At 48.3% G+C, this 23,514-nt stretch overlaps 1 protein-coding gene across 1 annotated transcript; it reads right to left on the bottom strand.

The window, feature by feature from the left end:
* Positions 1–17,125: 17,125 nt before the first annotated feature.
* Positions 17,126–23,514, bottom strand: LOC132660775 (interstitial collagenase-like). The gene is given in 11 exon segments (XM_060604561.3): positions 17,126–17,232; positions 17,398–17,502; positions 18,087–18,248; positions 18,755–18,876; positions 20,289–20,406; positions 20,790–20,945; positions 21,944–22,069; positions 22,519–22,669; positions 22,763–22,872; positions 22,875–23,004; positions 23,416–23,514. Coding segments are annotated over 11 exon segments (1,386 nt in total).

Here is a 23,514-nt window from a genome sequence, read left to right as displayed (position 1 = left end):
TAGGTGTGGCAGATGCTGGGGCCGGGTTAATTTATGCAGGGGTGTTGTTGGATTCATGGTAGTTATCTTGGGGCCGGGGATCCCAGAGACTCTCTGGATGTGAGGAGAGCGTGGCTGGGCGTGTGGTCAGCAAGCAGGGCCCGTGTGGGGTCCTGGAGCAGCTTCTGGGAGATGGGGGTTGGGCGTCAGTGTATTAGAGAATCCCCAGGCTGCAAGCTGGATTTTCCATAGGAAGGACAAAGAAAGCAATAGCGATGATGATAAGCGTACACAGTGTGTTGAGTACGTACGACGTCCCACACGTACCTGCTGTACATCTGTTGTGTCCGGCCATCCTCGCACGGCCTCGGGATGCTGTCATGTCCTGCATTTTGGAGAGGAGATCAGATCCGGAGAACAGAACTTGTACGTCATGCACTGAGTGAGGGGGGTGGGAGGTGGCTCGGACTCAATCCAAGCGATGGGTCCTGAGACTCCGAGCGGGCAGGCACTCCAGCAGCCACACCTGGGAGCCCGGCTGCCCCACGATGAGCACCTGGTCCAGGCCTGCAACAAACTGGGGGACCCTGGCTTGTGTTCACCGAGGAGGACGAGACGGTGTGTGTGCGTGTGCCCCCGGGGAAAAGACGTGGGGAGAGGATTTTCAGCCCCTGTGGCTGCAAATGGGCTGCACTGGTTTTGAGGGGCCCCTGGGCAGGTTTTAAATCATGTCACCTGGTCACAGTTATTCTGATGTACATGTAGATCATGTCACTAGACAGTCTTTGCGTGTGTTCATTTACATATATTTACATATATCCTGCAAGGACAGGTGTGTGGTGTATAAATGTGTTTGTCAACATGACCAATGTTTACGACATAGGACATGTGTTGATATGGAAATAGGCTTTTGTTTGGGATGCTATATAGTACTTAGTTCGGGTCCCTCTAGAAGTTTCTCATGAGCTTTGGAAAAATCCAAAGAAATCCGTCTCAGGTTAGAACATATCTGGGCAGCAGATTAAGGCTCCTGGTGTAGATTCCTGCATTCACCCAAATGTTTCCTGTGACCCAGCATATGCCAGGTGCTGTGACGGGTACTCGATTATGGGAGAGAAGGTCAGAGGGGTTGGGATGAAATGCTATGGGAGTCTGGAGGACAAAGCCATGGTGGGGGAAGGTGGAATCAAGGAAGGCTTCATGGACGAGGTCGAGCTAGAACTGGACCTTGAAGGGCAAACACGAGGCAAACGTGCACAGTTGCAGAAGCCCAGGCCCTGAATGCGTGTGCAACCTCCTCGGGTTTTTCAAGCCGTTCTAAGGTCGTGATCATGTCAACCGTCCCAGGCGCACAACTTAATCAGGATGTGGCTTCCCCCAGTTTATTTTTTTTTAAAGTATTTTTTTAACGTTTATTTTTGAGATGGGGGGGACAGCATGAACGGGGGAGGGTCAGAGAGAGAGGGAGACACAGAATCTGAAACAGGCTCCAGGCTCTGAGCTGTCAGCACAGAGCCTGACGCGGGGCTTGAACTCACAGACCGCAAGATCATGACCTGAGCCGAAGTCGGACGCTTAACCGACTGAGCCACCCAGGTGCCCCGCTTCCCCCAGTTTAGATCTCTAGTGACAAATCCTCTGCCCACTAAGGTTGCCTGAACACTGGTCTACCCTGTGTTGAGATATTTTGACGCATTGGCTTGTTTATAAGGTTCCTAAAGGCACTTTCTTCTGAACATCCTGGTCAGTGATTTATGCAAGAATCCAAAACTTGTGGTGTTTGTATAAAGGTTATGCTAGACAGAATTCTCCAAAAAAATAAAAATAGAAGGACCTTATGTTCTAGTAATGCACTTCTGGGTATTTACCCAAGGAAAAGGACGACACTAATATATATATATGCACCCCTATGTTTACTGCAGCATTATCTACAACAGTCAAATATGGAAGCAACGTAAGTATCCGTAGATAGATGAATGGATAAAGAAGATGGGATATATATAACACAGATATATAATATATAGTGAAAAATTATATATAATAGGATAATTATATATAATAGAATATTACTCAGCCATAAAAAAGAATGAAATCTTGTCATTGTGGCAACATGAATGGACCGAGAGTGTATTATGCTAAGTGAAATAAGTCAGAGAAAGACAAATACCATATGATTTCACTTATATTTGAAATCTAAAAAACCAAATGAGGGGTGCCTGGCTCGCTCAGTCAATGCAGCATGTGACTCTGGATCGTGGGGTCGTGAGTTCGACCCCCATGTTGGGTGTGGAGATTACCTAAAAATAAAACCTTAAACCTTAAAAAAAAAAACAAAACCCTAATGCACAAACAACCACAAAAACAGAAACAGACTCAAATATGGAGGATGAGGGGTGGCCCGAGGGAAGGGGACGGGGAGACAGAAGAGGTGGGTAAAGGGGGAAGAGATACAAACCCATGGTTATCAAAGAGATAAGTTGGAGATGGGAAGCACAGGTGAGGAATACAGTCAGTAATACCGTAACGACCTTGTGTGGGGACAGAGGGTGGCAGGGCCCGATGCCGTGAACACATGGTTACGTGTGGACTTGTAGAATCATGATTTTCTACACCAGATGCTCCTGTCGTTTGTCACCTACGCTTCTGGAGCTGCGACGAGAGGTGGAAAAGACGATGTAAGTTTTCTGGGCCTCCAGGTTTTGAGTCCTTCCTTCACACGTGACCACTGCCTGTCTGCCTGCCATCCGTGCCTCACCCCTTCTGATGCCTGGAGCCCACACTGCTTTCAGGCCCTCTACCCTCAGAAAATGTACTACGTGGAAAGGTCGACTGTCAGTCATTTACACTTTAGTGTGAATTTAGGGGCTATTTGCCTTTTAAGTCAACTTACTTGGAAAAAAAAAAGCAAACGATTTGTTAGAAAATGAAGGCTTTCTTCTGTAGAAGAGGCGTTTGGGATTGAGTAAGAAGATGGAGGAAATTAAGTTCTGGACAGACGATCCAAGGCAAGGGTGGGCCTCCCTATTTCCGTCTTGGGCAGCAACCTCGTCTGATGATCCGATATGCTGTCCCCCAGCAGCGACCGCAAGTTGTACCGTTGTAGTTCGCTTTTGCATCTTAGCCCCAAAGAACCGAAACTGCAAGATTTAGTCTGTTTTCTGTTTAATTAAAAAAAAAAAAAAAAAAAAAAAAATGGGTCCAGGCAGCTGGGATGGGCATAGGTGGCAGGGAAAGCCGGACATGTGGATGTGTGCCTGAATTTTGAGGCGGAGTGGGAGTTTGCTAACAGGAACGTGATCTGGGGTAGGAAACAAGGTCACCAAGCCTGGAAGTATACCCCGCGTGGCACACGGCTAATCTGCTTCATAGCAGCCAAGGAACGCGTCCTGTGCCTCACGCATTTTAACTCTGTGATCAGGATGGAGGTCTACACACGTGAGCCGGTTAGCAGGGTGATTGTTGGGGTCGGTTGTGGTGAAGCGTAAACAACACTGCGCTTGACATTGTGCCCAGTGGGCTCGACTTTTAGCTTTGCCACTTCCTACTCGTGCAACTCCTCACAGCTCTCCTGTTGTCGTGAGTTCCACACGTTGGACACCTCGCACGGCCTCAGGACGATTAGAGGAGACGCTGCAGGTGACCACCTGTGGACACCCTCCAGGGCGGTGTCCTCTTTGGGGGATGAACGCGGTGGCCGCGCTTCCATTTGCGAACCGAGGTCGCAGTGTCGAAAAGCTCTTTTCCAGAAAGAGAAGTGTTCGCGGTTAAGCCACCGAGTGACGAAATAACTTCCATGCAGTTTCTGTCCGTGTCCAGAGCCCGGTGCAGCCAGAGGACATGTGGTAACTCCTTGTGCAGAGCACAAGTGGTTAGGATAGAAATCACTCCAATCATCATGAATGACCCCCCGCGCCGAGCCAGCGGTCTTTGCCGTTGGCGGAGGTAAAGGTGTGCGTGGGGCGTCTGGACTCGGTCTCGGGTGTTCAGTCTCTCTCACCTCCCGTAAGCTTCATAACCACCCGAGGAAGTAGGGGTTGGCATCCTCATCTTAAAGTTAAGGACAAGGAGGTTCAGAGATGCCACCAAATGGGCCTTTCTGTGGATCCTTCCAAGCATCTCTCCCCTTTGCTCCCAGGGAGGAAAAACTCAAAACGAGGTAACCGTTCTCCCTCTTGGCTGACCCTCAGGATGTGCATTAAACTCAGATAGGTGCACCCCGCTCCAGCTGCTGCGCCCGAGTCTCTGGGGAGGTTCCCAGGCATGTGCCAATTTAGAGAGCATCCCGGGTGACTCAGAAAAGGAGTTCAGGACCTTTGCGGTGGGGAGCCTGGGTGGCTCGGTCGGTTGAGCGTCCGACTCTCGACTTGGGCTCAGGTCATGCTCTCAGGGAGCGGGAGCCCAGGGTCAAGCTCTGGGCTGACAGTGAGCTGGCTTGGGATTCGCTCTCTCTGCCCCCTCCCCCACATGTGCTTTCTCTCTCTCTCTCTCAAAAAAAAAAAAAATAAATAAAAAACTTAAAAAAGAAAAGAAAAAATCTTTGCTGCAAAGAGGATTGAGAACATGTGACAAGAGAGGGGACCATCACACCTCCAGGGCTGAAAAGAATGAACAGTCACATCCTACTGGGGAGCTCAGCAAAGCCCAGGAGGTGAATTCTGAACGTGGGCTGGATTTTGGGATGGAGGCTGGGGTGGATGGGTTGCGGTGGGTTAGGGAGGACAGAGGAGGAAGGTTGGGTTGTACCAGGGGGTTAACACGGTTCCTGGTGAATGTGTGTCCAGCTTATTAAGACAAGCAAGTTGCAGCGGGGGCTGGAACCCAGCGGTGGAGGGGACAGGACTGAGCGTCAACAGGCCGCTGAGAAGCCGCCGCCGTCGGTTCCTGAGCCGAGTCAGTGCAGGTAACCTTGGCCACAGCCTCCAGGGCAGACCCGGGGGGGGATGGAGTTTGGGTGAGGGGCATGGTGACCTGGGTCTTCCTCCAGGACGAGGAGACACAGCTCCGGGGGGCAGGCTGGATGGGGAGGAAGGACGTGGAGGAGGCCGGAGGTACCGTCGCGTCACACACGTGCCCTGGGGCGTCCACACCGCCAACATCCAGGGCCCCGATGAGTGAGGGGGTGGTCCCGCGGGTGACAGGTGGGGCACAGGAGCAGCTGTGGCGGCCATGCGCGTGCAGGATGGCTGCAGGCGGCAGCGGGAGCCCCCCACCCCCACCCCTGCCCGGTCTTCCAGCCTGTGCTTCCTCCCAGGCGGAGCGCGGGGAGGGTGAGACCGCACGGATGGTCAGTACCTGTCCCCACCAGGGCACGATGCCACTTCTCTAGGCGGCTCTGCTGGAGGCAGGAAGCCTCTGAGTGGATCTCCCCAAAGTCTCTCTCCTCCCGTCAGCCGGCCTGGCCTGTGGCTGCGGTTTCTGATTTCCTTTTTCCGGAGCGGAGTCTTTCCTGAAGCTTCTCCCGTCCGGTGTCCAGCCTCCCGGCCAGCTATCCCGCGAGATGACGTCACCTGTGACGCCCGTCACCCCAGGACCCTGGGAACCGCCCCGCGGTGTCCACGGACGTGCCCGCGTTTCTGCAGCAGCAGGCACCCTGCCACACGGCCTGTCCTTGTCTGCCAGCAGCGGGTGTCCCCTGGGGCGGAACCCCCCCCCCCCTCCCCCGAGCTCCTGTCCTCGCGGTCAGCCTTCCTTGGGGGCTAGGGCCTGCTCTGAGCGCCCCCTGCTCGGTGCGCCCTCACACCACGCCCCTGCTCCGTGCGCCCCCTTCCGTACACCCTCACACCATCACACGGCACCCCTGCTCCTCACCCCCTGCCCCCCGCCCCCCAGCCCGTCCCCCCGCCTGGGTCGAGGGGAACCCCTCTGGACTAGCTCTGCCTCCCACCTGCAAAGTCCCCACTAGACTCTGTTCTCGTCTGGGTCAATGAATCTCAACTAATTTTTTCGGCCTAAAATACCAGAAAAACACAGCCTACCCCCTGACGACTGGTGTGTCCCGGGCAGTGCCCCAGCCTCCTCTGGCTGCTTTAACAAGTTACCCACGAGCTCGGTGCCCTTGAAACAAGACGTTGGATCATCTCACCGTTCTGTGGTCACAGATCTGCTGGGGGCCTCTCCGGACTACAACCCAACTGTGAGCAGGGCTCCGGTCCCTCCTGGAGGCTCCAGAGGAGATGTTCCCAGCTTCCAGGGCGGCCTGCACACCTTGGCCGTGGCCCCTTGCTGCGGCTGCAAAGCCAGCCAGCCTGCTTCTCCCCACCTCTTCTCCCTGCCTCACCTCCTGCCCCGACCAGCAAGGGTTTCTCCACTTTAAGGATTTGCGCGATTGGATTGAGGCCACCTGGATAACCCAGGCGGTTCCCCCACGTCAAGGTCCTCAACCTTATTCACACCTGTAAAGTCTGCTCAGCCACGTAAGCAAACGTGTTCACAGATTTCAGGGATTAGGCATCCTGGAATTCGGGCGTTTGGGGGCTCTTGTCCGCCTCCCGCAGGCCATCATTTTCAACGGGAACATTTTCAGCGGGAGGCGGTTAGTAACTGTGTGGGGTGATTGCGCCTGGGGATCTGTGGGTTGGCCTGGGGTTTGAGGAGATTATGTCCTAAAATCCCAGGACCACCTGCATCCACCCCGGTCCTCAGTTTGACTTTGGATAGGAAGACTGTGCCACGTAAATGTCTACTAGACACCCGTTATAGGTCAGGGGTTGTCCTCAGAGCCTTTGCAAAGTCACTTTCATGTAAACAGGTTAAGCGAGTGATTCAAGGTCACCCAGCTAACAGGTAAATGGAGTTGGGGGCCCAGGTTTGGTTTTATAACGCCACCTCCGAAGCTATTTCTGTTGGAGCTCAGCGAAGTCACAGACCAGAGTTGACCTGTCATCTCAGGATTGTTTAAATGGTGTACTGAGGTCACCATGGGGACCTTCCCCACGGGGACCTTCTGGCTCTTCCTTCTCCCCAGTTCTGCGAGTGTGATTGCCTAGGGCAAGGGGGTGGAGCCCGAACTGAAGAGCCTGGTGTCCTCACAGGCGGCCAGTCTCTCTTTTGCAGGTGGGGCCAAGGTCTGGAGGCCTGGGTTTGACCTTTTGCCACCCCCCACCTCCATTCACCTGACCTTGGACAGGTTCCTCAGTCTCTGCGCCTCGGTTTCACATCCCTGATGAGCCACTTATTGCCGCGGGGTCCCATCCCGAAGCCTGGGTCTCCTCAGTGGTGCCCCCCTGGCCGGAACGCTGTAAAGACTCCAGGCAGGTGCAGGTGTGACGGGAGGCGCTCAGCCCACTGCCCGGCACCCGGAGCGAGAGTGACCGTTTTCTGTCAGTCGTGTGAGAGACGATCTCCCAGGACAGCCGTGCGTCCTAGAGGCAGCGGATGGAAAGCAGGTCATAAACTGAAGTTCACAGGACTCACAAAAAATCATTGAAAATATTCTAGTAATACAGGACTACACACGTTTCTGTGAAAAGCAATTTCAAACACTCCTAAGCACGACAGATCAGTGTGATCCTCCTAAGCCTCCGCCAGAGGTGACAGCTGTCATCGCGTTGTTCTCTCCACACAGGGAGTTTTCTGTGTGTTCGTGGCACATACGGGAGCTTGCCATGAGTTACGGGAGGAGCTTCCAGGACTCCGGCGTATCCAGTGTAAAATGCCAGACACCCCGGAGCTGGGCTCGTGGAAGCCATGGAAACCTGGATGCCGGACACCAGTACCCCCTGGTGTGGCTGGAGCTGGTCACGCCCGTGCGAGGCCAGGAGAGGGCGCCCAGAGTCCACTCGGGCAGCCCCTGAATGGGAACGTAAGCACAGACCGCCACCATCTCATTTGGGGAGGACGGGCCAGGCTCTGAACAAGGCAGGGTAGCTGGACGACTGGGCACTAGGGACTCAGCCAAAGCTCGTTCAAACGCAGTTTGCTGTGGGTGAGAACACAGAGCAGGGAATTCACGGAGCAGCCACGGAGTCCCGAAGCAGTTTTGTCCCTCGGGGACTGAAGAGCATCTTCTTGATGTCACGCTGCGGGTAGCAGTTGTACAAGGTTCACTGAGAGGCCACACGTGGTCACGCAGTGGCCAGCACTCAGTGCCTGAACGTGCTTCACACAGGCTGTCCCCCCCAGCTGCCGGGCCAGGTCTCCGGGTGACGGGGTGGCCGGCACACAGGCTGTCCCCCCAGCTGCCAAGCCACGCAGCTTTCTCACCAAGAGCAGCTCAGCGAATGCATTGGATGCTGGGTCACAGGTGGGCCTCATATGCAGGTCCCCAGAGGCCCAGTGAGTCACAATTTGCTTTGGAAATGGTAAAAGGAAAACATTTTGTCCGTCAAATAACAGTTGAAGGCTTAGTAACTACCTCCCACCGATAGGACAGGGCCCAGTAGAACCTGCGAGAAAAGAGATGTCTGTGAGGAGAACAGGACACCTACAAGTGCCTTCTGTCACGTGTGTCCCCTGCTGCCACCGTGGTCTGAACCGCAGTCATCTCGTGCCCGGACACCCGGCTTCCTGCTTGTATTCTTGGTGCCTCGCGGCGTGTGTTCCGGCAGCAGTGAGCGTGCACTGCTTTGGTCAGCGTGCTCCTGGCTCCTGGCGTCCGGGTTCCAAGTCAAAGTCCTCACACCGGCCCACGGTGACCTGTCCGCTCGGCCCGTCTGCTGCCTCAGTTCCCACGCCTGGCTTCCTCGCTCAGCCGGAGCCACGCTGCCACGCGGCTCTCACGTGCACCGGGGTGCCTGTCCCCTCCTGGGGCGTCCCCCCTGGCTGGTGACCTGTGCCAAGCAAGCTCCCCCAGGCGATCAGTGCCCCGTTCCTGTGCTCCGAGTCTCCCCTCAAGGGACACCTGGTCTGTGAGTGCTCACCCTATTGCTTGCGACGCTACGGGGATCGGCGGACCCCCGTGCCCAACACTCTTCCTTCGCTCGTCCTGCGTGCTCCCCCTTAACGTGTATCATCCTCCTACAGGCTTTCTTTTTAAATTACGTTGACTCTGTGTCTGTCTTCCCTGAGCAGAAGTGTGAACCCCATGAAGGCAGCTCTCACTATGTTGCCAATGCCGCCGAAGCGCATAAAGCAGCATCCACATAGTAGGTGGTCAGTAAGGACTTTTTTCACTTAATATGATATAGAGGCTACTTGATATCATGACATTTGCTAGGAGGAAAATCCAGGCGATAGAAACCTGGGTACAATGTGTTTCCATATTCATAAAGAAAAACGTAAGCATCAAAATAGTACAAGTTTATGAGCCAAAATATTCACGGTGCTTAACATTGGGTGGTAACGTTATAAATGATTTATTTTTGGAATGTTTAGGGCTTTTAAAGTTTTCTTTCAATTTTTCTTTCTCCTCTTCCCCTCTCTTTTCCATTTTTTCCATTTTCTTATTTTCTGTTTTTTTTCTCCTCCTCAGGCCGTACTATCCTCACTAGTCTATGTTACTCCTTTTATTTTTTTTATCACTGTTTTCTTCTTTACCCACACCACACCTAAAACACGCCCCCCCCCCCCCCATGGAATATTACTCAGATATAAAGAAGAATGAAGTTAGGGCATCTGGGTGGCTCAGACAGTTGAGCACCCGACTCTTGATCTCACCTCAGGTCTTCATCTTAGGGTTGTGGGTTCCAGCCCCGGGACGGGCCCCATGTCGGGCTCTGCTGGGAGTAAAGCCTACCTAAAAAAAAAAAAAAAAAAAAAAAAAAAAAAAGGAAAAAAAAGAAGAATGAAATGTCATTTGCAGCAATGTGGATGGAGCTAGAGAGGATTATTCTAAGTGAAGCCAGTCAGTTGGAGAAAGACAGATACCACGTGATTTCACTCGTACGCAGAATTTAAGAAACAAAACAGGCAAGCAAATGGAAGGAAATAAAAGAAACAGAGAGCCAGCTGAGACCCAGACTCTTAACTATAGAGAACAGACTTATGGTCACCAGAGGGGAGGTGGGGGGGGATGGGGGAACAGGTGATGGGGATTAAGGGGGCACTTGCTGTGACGGGCACCGGGTGACGTGCAGAGTGTTGAGTCGCGTTCTGTGCACCCGAAACCAGTATTACACTGTGTTAACTAACTGGAATTTAAATACAAACTTAAAAAAGGATTTGCCACCGAACAAAAACCAAATACCTAATGTATTTAATATATATCCTCCCAGTTTCCTTCCAAAGGTTCATGTAAATTTGCACGTATCTCTTGAAAAGCATATGGCCCTGTTTTGTGTGTAAACTCTCTATTTTTATAAATGGCACTGGCCTTGGCTCTTCATTCTCACACTTGGCCTTCGAGTCAGTCCCTGCTGGTCTGGTGCTGTTTGGTGTGTGGCCCCCCCACCGCTGCGTGGTATTCTGATATTTCGATCGCGTGCGGGGATGTGTCCCATCCCCCTGGTCAGCTCCCAGCAAAGGTCCCCAGGCCGCGGCTAGCTCCCTGTTGTCACCGACCCTGCTCTAACTGTCACCCTCCGACAGTTCTCCTGTGGACCGTGATCGGAATGAACACCCAGCAGTGGAATCACTGGGGTTCGGGCAGAGTGGTGCCACCAGCTAGAATGAACATCTTTCCCCCACCCCCCATGTTTGTACGAGCCCTTAGGATTACCAGAACTTCCAATTTCTGCCATTTCGATGGGTAGAAATCTACAACCTGTCTACATTTCCTATTTTTCTGATTGCACAGTTGGATATGCCTTTACCTGCTCTTGGCTACCCGGGTATACGGTCGAAATTTTGATGTGGTCGAACCTATCAGCCCCACCCCATAGAGCTTCAGCGTTTTTGGTGTTGTTGGAGACCTTCTTCCCCACGTTAAGGTGGCAAAAATTGCCTATCCTTTTTACAATTATTTTTAGAGTTTTGTCTTTCACGTTGAGATTTTAAATCCATTCGAAGTTTAATTTTGTACGTGGTTTATATCAGAGAGGATAGGCTAAATTATTCTAGGATTAGAAGCCCTGAATTCTTTAATGTCTCTCGAAGCAACAGAGGTTCGTCTCACACGTCTGCCATTGGTGGACACTGCCAATTCACTGTCCAGAACTAGTGATCTGACCCCAAAACACTGCAAATGGGCTGGAACGTGTAACCCTTCCCTGTGTCCAGCAGGAGAGGACCGGAAACACGTGGTGAAATGTATAAATCATGAACACCTGAGGAGAGATCTAACGCATCTGGGTTTTTTCCTGGATTCCATGCAGTCTTCTCCAGGGCATCGTATAATAATCCGTTGTTTTCCTTCGAGTTAGTGACGCTACCTCTGTCACACCAAGGATGTGTTTCTGGACTCATATTTGGTTCTGTTAGCTTCCTTCTATCTCTGCTTCTGTATCCATTCTGCGCCTGGCGACGCAGTGGTTTTGTAACATGTCTGGCGGGAGGGACTCTCTCTGTCTTTGCTTTTATTTCTTTGTAAACACTTCAAAATCAGTTTTTCAAGTTTCCTAAAGAATCCCATTGGGATTTAATTGAAGTTTCATTACACTTACAAATTAAGTTGGGGAAAATTGGTCATCTTTGGAGTAGTAGGTCATCAGCTTTTTTTTTTCTTTTCTTTCTCTCTCTCTCTCTCTCTCTCTTTTTTTTTTAGCTTTTCTTGTTTTATCTTTAATAGGGGTCTGAAAATTTTATTTATTGAGGTCTTACTCTGTTTTTGCTAGATTACTTCCTAGATTTATAGATTTTCCTGTAGCTATCAGTATTTTATTTTCTATATTTTATCTACTTGTTTATTGTGAATGTGTAGGAGCATAAGTGATTTTGATGCGTTGATGTTATATTTGGGAACACTGAAAGGTCTGACCTGTCTGAGGAGTTTTGATCTTTTGGGCTTTTCTTTTCTTTTCTTTTCTTTTTTTTTAATTTTTTTTTAACGTTTATTTATTTTTGAGACAGAGAGAGACAGAGCATGAACAGAGGAGGGGCAGAGAGAGAAGGAGACACAGAATCTGAAACAGGCTCCAGGCTCTGAGCTGTCAGCACAGAGTCCGACGCGGGGCTCGAACTCACGGACCGTGAGATCATGACCTGAGCCAAAGTTGGACGCTTAACCGACCAAGCCACCCACGCGCCCCTCTTTTGGCTTTTCTGTGGAAGTGATCAAATGACCTGCTAATAATGGTAATTTGGACTCTTCCCTTTTGATCCTTATAACTCATGTTATTTTTTTTCTTGTTTTTTTTTCCTTGTCCTAATTGTCAGCCAGGTATCCAAGACTATGTGGAATAAGCATCAATGATGTAGGCCGTTTTGTCTTATTTGCATTTATTTAATAGGACAATGAGTGAAGTGTGTCCGTATTTGCTGTGTGTAATAGTAGAATACACACTGTTTTCTCTGAAAGAGTTCATGTAATATTGGAGCCATCTGTTCCTTGAAATGAATTTTTGCACAAAAAAATCCATAGAACTATCTGGGCCAGTGTTTGGGGGAAGATTTGTAAATCACTATTTCTAATTATTTTAGTAGTTATCTAATGATTAAGACTTCTTTTTTCTGTTAGTTTCTTTTTGGTTTAAATATTTTTGAGATACTGACATACAGTGAAGGATACAAGTCTTAAGTGCATAATTCAGTGAATTTTACAAATGTACCTGCCCATGTAACCCACCCCCCCATGAAGAACTAGAACATTTCCATCGCCCTAGAAAGATCTCTATGGCCTTTCTCACCCGATCTGAATCCTTCCCTAGACTCAACCACTGTTCTTATTTCTTTCCCTACAGATTACTTTTCCTAATCAATAAGGTCATCCAAATGGAACCAAGCATATGTAGTCCTTGCCTGGAATAATAGTTTTTAGCTTCATCTGTGTGGTGGTGTATACTCGTAGATCATTTATACTCCTTTTTTATGGTATTGTACCACGTGAATATACTCCTTCCAGATTTGGGCTACATGCATAAGCTTCTACGAGCCTTCCCAAGCAAGCTTCTTGTAGGTTTGTGTTTTCATTTATCCCGGGAAAATATATTGAAGAGGTCATAAGGTAGGTAAATATTTAACTTTGTGAGTGACTTCCATATCGTAGGAAAGGTATAGATATTCTAGCTCCTCATTGAGTGTATTCAGTCATTCATATCAATAAGTTTAGTGGTTTTGTAGTAATGCCTTATAAGAATTTTATTTTCTTGATAACTAATGATGTTAAGTACTTTTTTATGTGTTTATTGGCCATTTATATGTCTTCCTTTATGAAGAGTTTGATTTGATTAAGACTTCTGTGTATTTTTCAAAAACAAACTCAAAATGGATGAAAGAACTAAAGGTAAGACAGGAAGCCATTAAAATCCTAGAGGAGAAAGCAGACAAAAACCTCTTTGACCTTGGCTGCAGCAACTTCTTACACGACATGTCTCTGGAGGCAAGGGAAACAAAAGCAAAAATGAACTATTGGGACCTCATCAAGATAAAAAGCTTCTGCATGGTGAAGGAAACACTCAGCAAAACTAAAAGGCAACCAACGGAATGGGAGAAGGTATTTGTAAATGACATATCAGATAAAGGGTTAGTATCCAAAATCTATAAAGAACTTATCAAACTCAACACCCAAAAACAAATAATCCAATGAAGAAATGGGCAAAAGACATGAATAGACACTTTTCCAAAGAAGACATCCAGACGGCAAACAGACACATGAAAAGATGCTCAACATCACTCATCATCAGGGAAGTACAAATCGAAACCACCTCGCACCTAACATTAGATGTGAGTGGCTAACATTAACAACTCAGGCAACAACAGATGTTGGCGAGGATGCAGAGAAAGAGGACCTTTTTTGCACTGCTGGTGGGAATGCAAACTGGTGCAGCCACTCTGGAAAACAGTATGGAAGTTCCTCAAAAAACTAAAAATAGAACTACCCTATGACCCAGCAATTGCACCACTAGGTATTTATCCAAAGGATAAACATGTGCTGTTCTGAAGGGGCACATGCACCCCAATGTTTATAGCATCACTATCGACAATAGCTAAAGTATGGAAAGAGCCCAAATGTCCATCGACTGATGAATGGATAAAGAAGATGTGGTCTATATATACAATGGAGTATTACTCGGCAATCAAAAAGAATGAAATCTTGCCATTTGCAACAACGTGGATGGAACTAGAGGGGATTATGCTAAGTGAGATTAGTCAGAGAAAGACGAATATCATAGGACTTCATTCATATGAGGAATTTAAGATACAAAACACATGAACATAAGGGAAGGGAGCAAAAATAATATAAAAACAAGGAGGGGACAAAACATAAGAGACTCTTAAATACAGAGAACAAACTGAGGGTTGCTGGAGGGGTTGTGGGTGGGGGATGGGCTAAATGGGCAAAGGGCATTAAGGAGGACACTTGTCGGGATGAGCACTCAGTGTCATATGTAAGTGATGAATCACTGGATTCGATTCCTGAAATCATTATTGCACTATAGGCAATAATGATGTAAATTAAAAAAAAAAAGACTTCTGTGTATTTTTACTTGGGTTGTCATTTTATTATTGCTTTGTAGGAACTTTTTTTTTTTTTTTTTTTTATTTTTATTTTTGGGACAGAGAGAGACAGAGCATGAACGGGGGAGGGACAGAGAGAGAGGGAGACACAGAATCGGAAACAGGCTCCAGGCTCCGAGCCATCAGCCCAGAGCCCGACGCGGGGCTCGAACTCACGGACCGTGAGATCGTGACCTGGCTGAAGTCGGACGCTTAACCGACTGCGCCACCCAGGCGCCCCGCTTTGTAGGAACTTTTTATCTCTACTGGGTCCAAGTCCTTGGTCAGATGTAGGTATTAGAAACACACATTTCCCCTGTGATCTCGTATTTCCACGAAACTGTCAGTCTCCCTGGACCCTGTGGATGGTTTTAAGGCCTGGGTCCTGGCGTGTTCTCTGCGAGCTGGACCAAGATAGAATGGAAGCAGCTTGGGGCAGATGTTTGGTAAGACAGTCCGCACTCCACTGTTCTCATTTTTCTCATCCTCATCAGTGGGTCCCGCCCCACCAGGAACCACTCAGAAATTCTGTGTCCGGCTCCGAGCATTTCTGGGAGCCGCTGCCGTGTCCGGGCTGGGGGGACGGGGAGCCGGGTCCTTCAGGAGCTGGTCAAGCTGACCCCACACCTTGTTACTGGCGTCCCGGCTCCGCTGGCATCCCGCCTCAATTCTGTATTAATTTGTTAAGTTTTTGCGTGTACCTCCTTGGCTCCCGAATTACAACAATGACAAACATCAAACAGAAACTAACAATGGCCCCTGTCCTCACGAGCCTGCTTTGTAGAGGGCAGACAGGCAGTAAACACCAGATGTAAGGAGAGACTGAATTACAGAATATGCTAGAAGGTGACCACTGTAGAGTGGTGTAGGACAGTCAGGACTCCGCGTCTCTGTGGAGGGGTGGTGCACACTGTACTACTGACAGAGGCAGCCAGCGATGGTCCCCCTGAGAAGGACATTTGAGCAGAGTTGCAGGAGACGTGAAGGACTCAACCATGCAAGTATTTGGGGGAATCGTGGTGAAAAGGCACTGAGGTCCGAATACATGTCACACGCTCCACAAATAACAAAGAAGCCAGTGCAGCTGGAATGCAGCAACCAAGAGGGGGAACGCTAGACAACCAGGTGCAGAGAGAGCAGGCTTGGAGGGCCTTGTAGGGACCTGAGCCTTCGCTGAGCGTGAAATAGGGTCACTGCCCTGACCTCACCCCTCGTCTCTCGCTCGTCCTGCCCCTTCCAGGCCTGCCGTGCCTATGTGGGGTCCACAGCAACGCGTGAGAGAAGGGGCAGCAGTAGAACCCACTTCCACAATCCCGCCCCCGCAAGGAGGCAGCTGTCCCTCACCCATCGCGGTGCTGTTTCCTCTTCCCATGCCGCTCAGGCTTTCTCCCCGCTTGCGTCTATTCTAGGATTCACCGGCCTCCCCTTACTTCTGCGCCTTTGATTCACAGGAAGGAGCCCGCAGGCGGCTTGCCATCTTGCCCAGAATTACTGAGCATGCATTTATTATCTTGGTAAACAGAAAAAGAAAATACTCAACCACAAACATTATACAAATAGTTCACTATAAAATCGAGGCACCTTGAGCACAGAGCAGCATCAGGAAACCTAAGAGAAATCAGTTGTAAGAGCAGAAGAGAGGATTTGCACGGTCTCGATTGTTTTTCAGCAGCAATCACTAGCCTCTGCAAAGTGTATCTGCATAATGTGACCCACCCAGAGTGCTCTGCACGGAACACTCCCTGGAGGACAAGAGCCCTCAGGCTACTGTTCGGGGACCAGCTCCTAACCTGATGAAGATAGCTAGGATGATAGCGGAGAAGTCTAAGCAGCCCGCTCATGTTTCTGCAGTAAATTTGAGGCTATGTGCTGGCTTCAGGCTCTGGACTTTGTCACTGAGAAATTGGAGAGAAGTCACCTCAATAGGGCTGAGGGAATATACATAAACCTACCGAATCCAGGGCTCCCTCCGGGACCCCCAGCCAAAGTTCAGTAAATTCCTTCCACTGTGATTATTTATTAAAAAGCTGCTCATTTTTATTCTTTCTTTTCTTTATATATATATATTTCTAAGTAAGTTCTATGCCCAATGTGGGGCTTGAACTCACCACCCCGAGATCAAGAGTCACATGCTCTACCAACTGAGCCAGCCAGGCAGTCCCAATCCCTTCCATTATTTGACCTAAGGCTTAGTTTATAATCAAAACCAGAGAGGTGGGTCAATAACCAGCCCCTTCCCCTCAGGTGATGCCTCCGCCATGAGAAAGGAATGTGCTTGAAACTCTGTACCTCCTGTCCTCCCATAAACTTCATGGTGAACTTGCCTAGCCTTACAGATACAACATGTGAGAAGGTGTTATCTTGAGAAGCATAATTACTTAACATATCATAGAATATTGACAAAAAGCTTTTCTGTAGGTAAACCTAGGGATAAGCTACAGCCATGAGACCCTCAGCACTCAGGTCAAGCTACGGTGTGGAAGTTCGTGAAGGAGTACAATCTCGTTAACCCAGACTATCTCCAGATCGAGGTTAAATCAGATTGTACTCATATGCCTGTGCCTCAGTATCACCGAGAGACAAGAATAAAATACTGAAATATCTGGGTCCTCAGGGAAACACCTCCCCTGGGCTCATCAGGGGTATTTTTTCTTTTCTCCTTTGTGATAGTCAATCATCATTTACTTCTGCAGTGGAACCAGCTGTTGGTTTTCAGGACAGTCAAAATTTGCTTGGTTTTAGGATCAAATTTGTACTGCCTTTTTCCACGAAAGAAATAGAAATCTTAGGAAGAAAATGAAAGGTAACGATCCTATGAAACAAATAGATGGTGATTTTACACATGAACTCTTGAAAAAAAATATCCATTTCCACACAGGCAATTTGCTTTCATATCTAAGGAACAGTACATTTGTCATTTCTATGGCCACGAAAGGGAGACATCTTTACCTCCATCTTGGAAGACAGCATCAACTTTTTTGCCAATTCTGGGAAGGTCTTGAGTTATCTCTTTGGGAAAACCCACATCCATGGACTGCGTGTTTTCATCATACCCGGTAAAAAAAAAATATTAGAAATTTCAGAATGTGTGATTAATAACAATAAGTAATACTCAGCATTAAGTATCAAGTCACTGTTCTGAGTGGTTTAAGTATACTGCTTCCTTAACTCTTCACAATAAATCTGAGAAGTGGGGGCTGCCTTCATTTTCATTTTGTAGAAAACCACCACTGTAGACAGTTGTGAGTGGGTGCATTGCCAGCATGGAAATAATAGGTTTCAACTGGCAAGGGTCCCAGTTCAATAGGGTTATGGGAGACTGGAACAGACTAGAGCAGCATCAACCCTAAAATCTGATTCAAACTTTATCTCAGACTCCATTGTCTGCCCTATCAAGGAGAACTACCGTGGGAAAGAAGGTTCCTTTCTGTTCCCGCTTTCTATCGTCCTTTTCAACTCCATCCTACAGGTCCCTTGCCTCGCAAGGACAGACATGGCGTGACGATAACAGAGAGGCTTCCGAGTGACTCTTGGTCTAGCTGCATCCATTCACCAAGGGAGGATGGAGGTTCTGCAGGGTTTGAGAATGATTTTTAAAAAGGCAACTCCTTCCGCTGAGTGATCTGCCTGTCTTTGCCGCCAATGCTCGCTGGCAACAAAGAAGTACGTCATCCCAGTCTCCTCCTCGTGAACGGCAGCATCGATTTTCTTCACCCTTTGGGGGAAGCCGAAGGAGCTGTAGATGTCCCTGGGATAGCCATACAGTGCCCGGTGCCCCTTGATGGCCCAGTATTTACCACCTGTCAACAGAAAAACCAAGCATGAAAACACTGTGCCCAGGGCTCTGAGGACAGTAGTCAGGCTTTCCCGCAGACACTCATTCACGAGAGGTGGATACAGGGTTTTATTCCCAAGTGTGGTGTCCCCGAGCCAGGCATTTGTCCGGGGTGCAGGCGGCTGGCTTCCCCAGATGCACAGGGGTCCTGCGGCCATGGCGTCTCCCCGGGAGGCCCCTCTCAGCTCCTGGCAAAGGACTTGGTATGTGCTCGCTTAGCATCTCCAGCACATCAGCGCATCGCACGTCATGATGCCGCAGTATGAGCACAAACACGCGACCTCCTCACAAGAAGGCAGCGTGAGACCTCGTGTGTATATAAACCCTCCTGTTTTCTCCACACACGTTAGATCTGTTTCAAGATTCTTGACTTATGGAAATGGCCCCCTTAATTTTCAACAACCAACAAAAACCTGATGAAACATGTAACTCATAAGCCCATCAACCAAAAAAAAACCCCGGAAGCTTTACCTTTAAAAAATAAAACTTCATCTCTTCTAGCAACTTCATAAGCAGCGTCTACTCCGTTACCTAAGTCAGAAACGACATCGGGATCCACTGTTTCGTAGAAGACACCTGTGCGTAGGAAGGACCTGATTCAGAAGAGAGGAAAAGATTGTAAGCGCAGCAGCCTGGGTTGATGACCAGCTCTTTTCCCTGGACACGAGTCTGCCCCCCACATGCTGGGCCCTCTGCGTGCGGGATGTCTCATCTCACAGAGATCCTACATGCCAGCAGATGACACAGGCCGACCGACAAGGCTAAAGAAGGTGTGAGAGGCTCCGACCAAGCTTCTCCATCGTAGGGTTTTCCGGTTGGGAGTTTTGCCGCGTTTGTGTCACGTCCTGGGGACCAGGGTGACAGCTCAGCACAGGCTCTACGTGGGCTGACGGGAGTGTTCTGAAGACCATAGACACCAAATGGAAGCATACAGTGAGCCACCAGCCTTGGGAAGGACCAGAGGGCTCATGTCCCGGAAAGAACCTTCCTCGTTAGCCTCCTAGCAGGCCCAGCTGCTGCTCGCAGTCCCTGGACCCACCACCAAGCCCCCTGCAGTGTTGGCACTGGCCCCCATCAGTCCCTCTCAGCTCTTGACATCCCCTGGACCTTCCTTTTCGGGCCCTAGACTACATTGCCCTCAGCGCGGTGTAGACATCTGATTTGAGCAGTGTTGCTCGGAAGAACCTATTTGTTCCTACTCACTAACACGTTTATCATCCCAGACAGCAGAAACGTGAAAGGAGTTTCACAGCTCAGGGGTTGGTGAAAGGAGTTGGAAGACGAGTTCCAGCTCCATTACTGACAAGCCTGTGATCTGTCTGTCTGCCTAACCCACAAGTTTGCCTGTGGGCCAGTGTGGAGTGGAAGCCTTATAATACCTTTGACTTTATGAATTTTCTGGTGATTGAATGACTTACCTATGATAAAAATTTGTTTTTCTTCTTTCTATTTTTGTTTAAGTAATTTCTACACCCAGCGTGGGGCTTAAACTCACAACCCTGAGGTCGAGAGTCGTATGCTCTTCTGGCTGAGCCAGCTAGGTGCCCCTTATCTGTGATAAAAATTTTCGAAGAATAAATCACTTCATGCAAATGCACTACTATTAAAATGACCAATTAAAATATATTGCTAAAGAAACAGAGACCGTTCAACAAAAATGTCAGAACAACTTAAAAGCATAAATCAGTATTAATGGTGATTTTTTTCTTTCTTTCTTCAATTCTTTCTTTCTTTCTTTTTTTCTTTCTTTCTCTCTTTAAAAATTTTTAATGTTTATTTATTTTTGAGAGAGAAAGAGAGAGAGAGAGCGAGCATGGGTGGAAGAGGGGCTGAGAGAGAGAGAGGGAGACACAGAATCCGAAGCAGGTTCCAGGCTCCGAGCTGTCAGCACAGAGCCCGACATGGGGCTCAAACCCATGAGCCGTGAGATCATGACCTGAGCTGAAGTCCGATGCTTAACTGACTGAGCCACCCAGGGGCCCCTCTTTTTTTCTTTCTTTTTTACATGTTTTTAAAGAAGAATGATTCTCCACGAATTTTGGTGACAGCATCAAATATTAACTTGCTATCACAGGCTCGTGGGATTGGCGGTTCTTTTGGCTGGATGGGATTTTTGGAAGGTCCTAAAAAATAAATAGAAGTTCTGAAGTAAGTCAAGTTGGCATATTATGTTAACACAAAAACATTTAGAATGAAGCCTCTATTTTTATTATTTTAGAGAGACAGAGGGCGAGCAAGCGAAAGAGCAAGCAGGGGAGGGGCGGAGAGAGAGAGAGAATCCCAAGCAGGCTCTACACTCGTCACAGAGCCCAACCCAGGGCTTGATCTCACCACCCTGAGATCATGACCTGAGCCACAATCAAGAGTCAGATGCTCAACTGACTGAGCCATCCAGTTGCCCCACAGAACGAAGGCTCTTTGTTAAAGGACGCAGCTGAAAGCTGTTTATTTGCAACCCACATCTAGACCCCTAATTGTTTGTCCAGCATTTTTACTTTGTGCTCACCATAGATGGCCTGGATGGCATCGATGTCCTTCGGAGACAGCAGGGCATCACCATAGTAGATGTATCTGGGGAACATCAAAGAGCCAATGTCATCACTATGGAGTAGTCCAAGGGAATGGCCCAACTCATATGCCGCCACATAATACAAGTTGTAGTCTAAAAAGACCAACAGAACATGTTTGCAATTACTGGAATGCACTTTTGAGGAACCCAAGAGGGAAATATAAACATCCAAACCTCAGAAGCTTTATTTTTGACTTTCTTTGTGCAGATTTGGTGTGTAGCTGGTGGTATGTCTGTGTGGGGTATATGTGTGTGTGTACGTTTCGTCAAAGAAAGAAGAATGTCTTAATAATTTTAGGTGGGCTGAGGGAAGTCTGAATTTCTGAGATTGGACTAGTATAATTCCCGGAAGAAACTCAACTGACAAAGAAAAATCCCACTGATTAATAACTATCATAAAATAAGGTAGAAAGTGTTATATTCTAGAGGAATAATAGGATTCTATTGAAATGTATTATTGTTTTCTGCTCCTAAATCTTATATTATCTTCTATGTCTACTTCTGAAAATTTAGATAACGTAGGAAAGCACCAAGAAAAATCCTCCCAAATCACTTTACCAAAAATAACCATTTGGGTATGTAATAATATCTGTGACAGTGTGATTTAAAACATCCTAGCAACATTTTTAGAGTAACGTACTTTTGTGGGTAAAATGATATTACTTGCAGAAATAATATTCCCTTATTTTAAATAAATGAGACCAGGGGTGCCTGGGTGGCTCAGCTGGTTAAGCGTCCAACTTTGGCTCAGGTCATGATCTCACTGTTCCTGTGTTCGAGCCCTGCGTTGGCTCTGTGCTCACAGCTCAGGGCCTAGAGCCTGCTTCAGATTCTGTGTCTCCTTCTCTCTCTGCCCCATCCCCACTCATGCTCTTTCTCTCTCTGTCTTAAAAGTAAATAAAACATTTAAAAAAATTAAATGAGATCAAAGAGTTCCCATTGGCTTTCTAAGCAATTATAGTTTTAATAAAAGCTTATGTTTACTAAAGTATTTAAGGCTGATCACAAAGCTGGCCCACTTGACTAAAGGCATTCTTGTAGAAAAACACTGACCCATAAAAGGGGGAAATAGGAAGAATTTGTGGACTCACTTCTGAAGTCATCGGTCCATGTTTTTTCCTCATCAAAATGAACACCTCCTCCCATGCCCCTTCCTGGTGGGAACACATGAGCAAGCGGGCTTCTGATTCTGCCAAAGTCGGACTTATCACCATGATCTGTGAAGAACAGGACAGCAGGGGCGGATCCCCGTTATGTCTGGCTTCCCTGGGGAAGGTGAGGGCGGTGACAAAGAGCCCAAAGCTATTCTTAAAAAATAATAATAACAATTATTTATTTTTGAGACAGAGAGAGACAGAGTATGAGTGGGGATGGGGCAGAGAGAGAGGGAGACACAGAATCCAAAACAGGCTCCAGGCTCCAAGCTGTCAGCACAGAGCCCAATGCGGGGCTTGAACTCATGGACAGTGAGATCATGACCTGAGCCGAGGTTGGACGCTCAACCGACTGAGCCACCAGGTGCCCCCCAAAGCTATTCTTGATCTTTGAAGCTTCCTTTCTTTGGCCCATGAAATCAACACCCCTCCAGAACATCCTTAGCCCAGTGGAGAAGGCTTGCGAGCATCAGGAGGTAAAGTCCAGAATGGATTTGGGAGATAAGAAGGGCTTACCTCCCCAAAGGATAACATTATGTCTGCCTGACCCTCAGAGAACTTGGTGAAGGTCAGGACGGAGGCATTACTCCAGAGTTGAAAACCTTTGTCAAGGGCACAGTCCACCTCTGCTCTTGGCAGGTCTGGTGTGTAATTTTCAATCCTTCACGTAAAATAAAACAGAGACATGTCAGACCTCCTCTGTCATGGCTCTGATGGGGAAGAGAGTCCTCGCTCTGGTGCCCGTTCTCATTAACTGTAGGTCAGGTGTGTGTGTTCCCATCGAGGGTTCCCCTCAGTGAGGACATAGGGAGCCACGTCGGGCACCCCACACCAGCCCTGCTGCATCACATGCAGGGTCTCAGCTCTGGCCGCCCAGTCACCTTCAGCCCAAAGAATTTCTGCATTTGCTTCAGCTTCTCAACCACTAAACCGCTGTTTCTCTGCTTTCCAGATTTGTTGGTTCCAGTCTTCAAGTTGTCGTACTTTTGTAGGTATTTCTGATAAGGAGGCAAATATCGAAACACGAAACGTGAAACCCTTCTCATTTACTTCCTGAAAATCTTCAGGATTTCACTGTGGGGATAGAGAAGTTCTTTTGTCTTGAAGATTTCGGGCAAAGAGGGGGGAAAAAACCTTTCTGCATCTGTGATGATTTCATAGCCTTTATGAGGCTTACCAATAAATAATAACACTGTGAAGTCAGTGTTAAGGTAGTCAGGACTCTCTCTCTCTCTCTGTTTCCCTCTTCCAAAGAAATGTCTACAGATGTGTAAAGAGATGTTTCGTTTTGTTATGAGGGAATCTGTTTCAGAGAAAGTAGTTACCCCAGAATGAATCCCAGACTTGCTTGAGCTTCTAGACCTTGACCTTGGAAAACGTGAGGATGGCGTGTGGGAATCAGCATTTACCTGGACCATCGTGGCATCTCGCTCTCGTGTTTCAGCAGGCGCTGTGAAGACGTGAACCCCCATGCCCCAGAGCAGCAGCAGCAGGGGAAGCCTGGGCAT

This window comes from Panthera onca, chromosome D1 (genome assembly GCF_046562875.1).
Source record: "Panthera onca isolate mPanOnc1 chromosome D1, mPanOnc1 haplotype 2, whole genome shotgun sequence".
NCBI lineage: Eukaryota > Metazoa > Chordata > Mammalia > Carnivora > Felidae > Panthera > Panthera onca.
The sequence above is the reverse complement of the archived record's forward strand: the minus strand, read 5'-3'. Positions and strand labels throughout refer to the sequence as shown.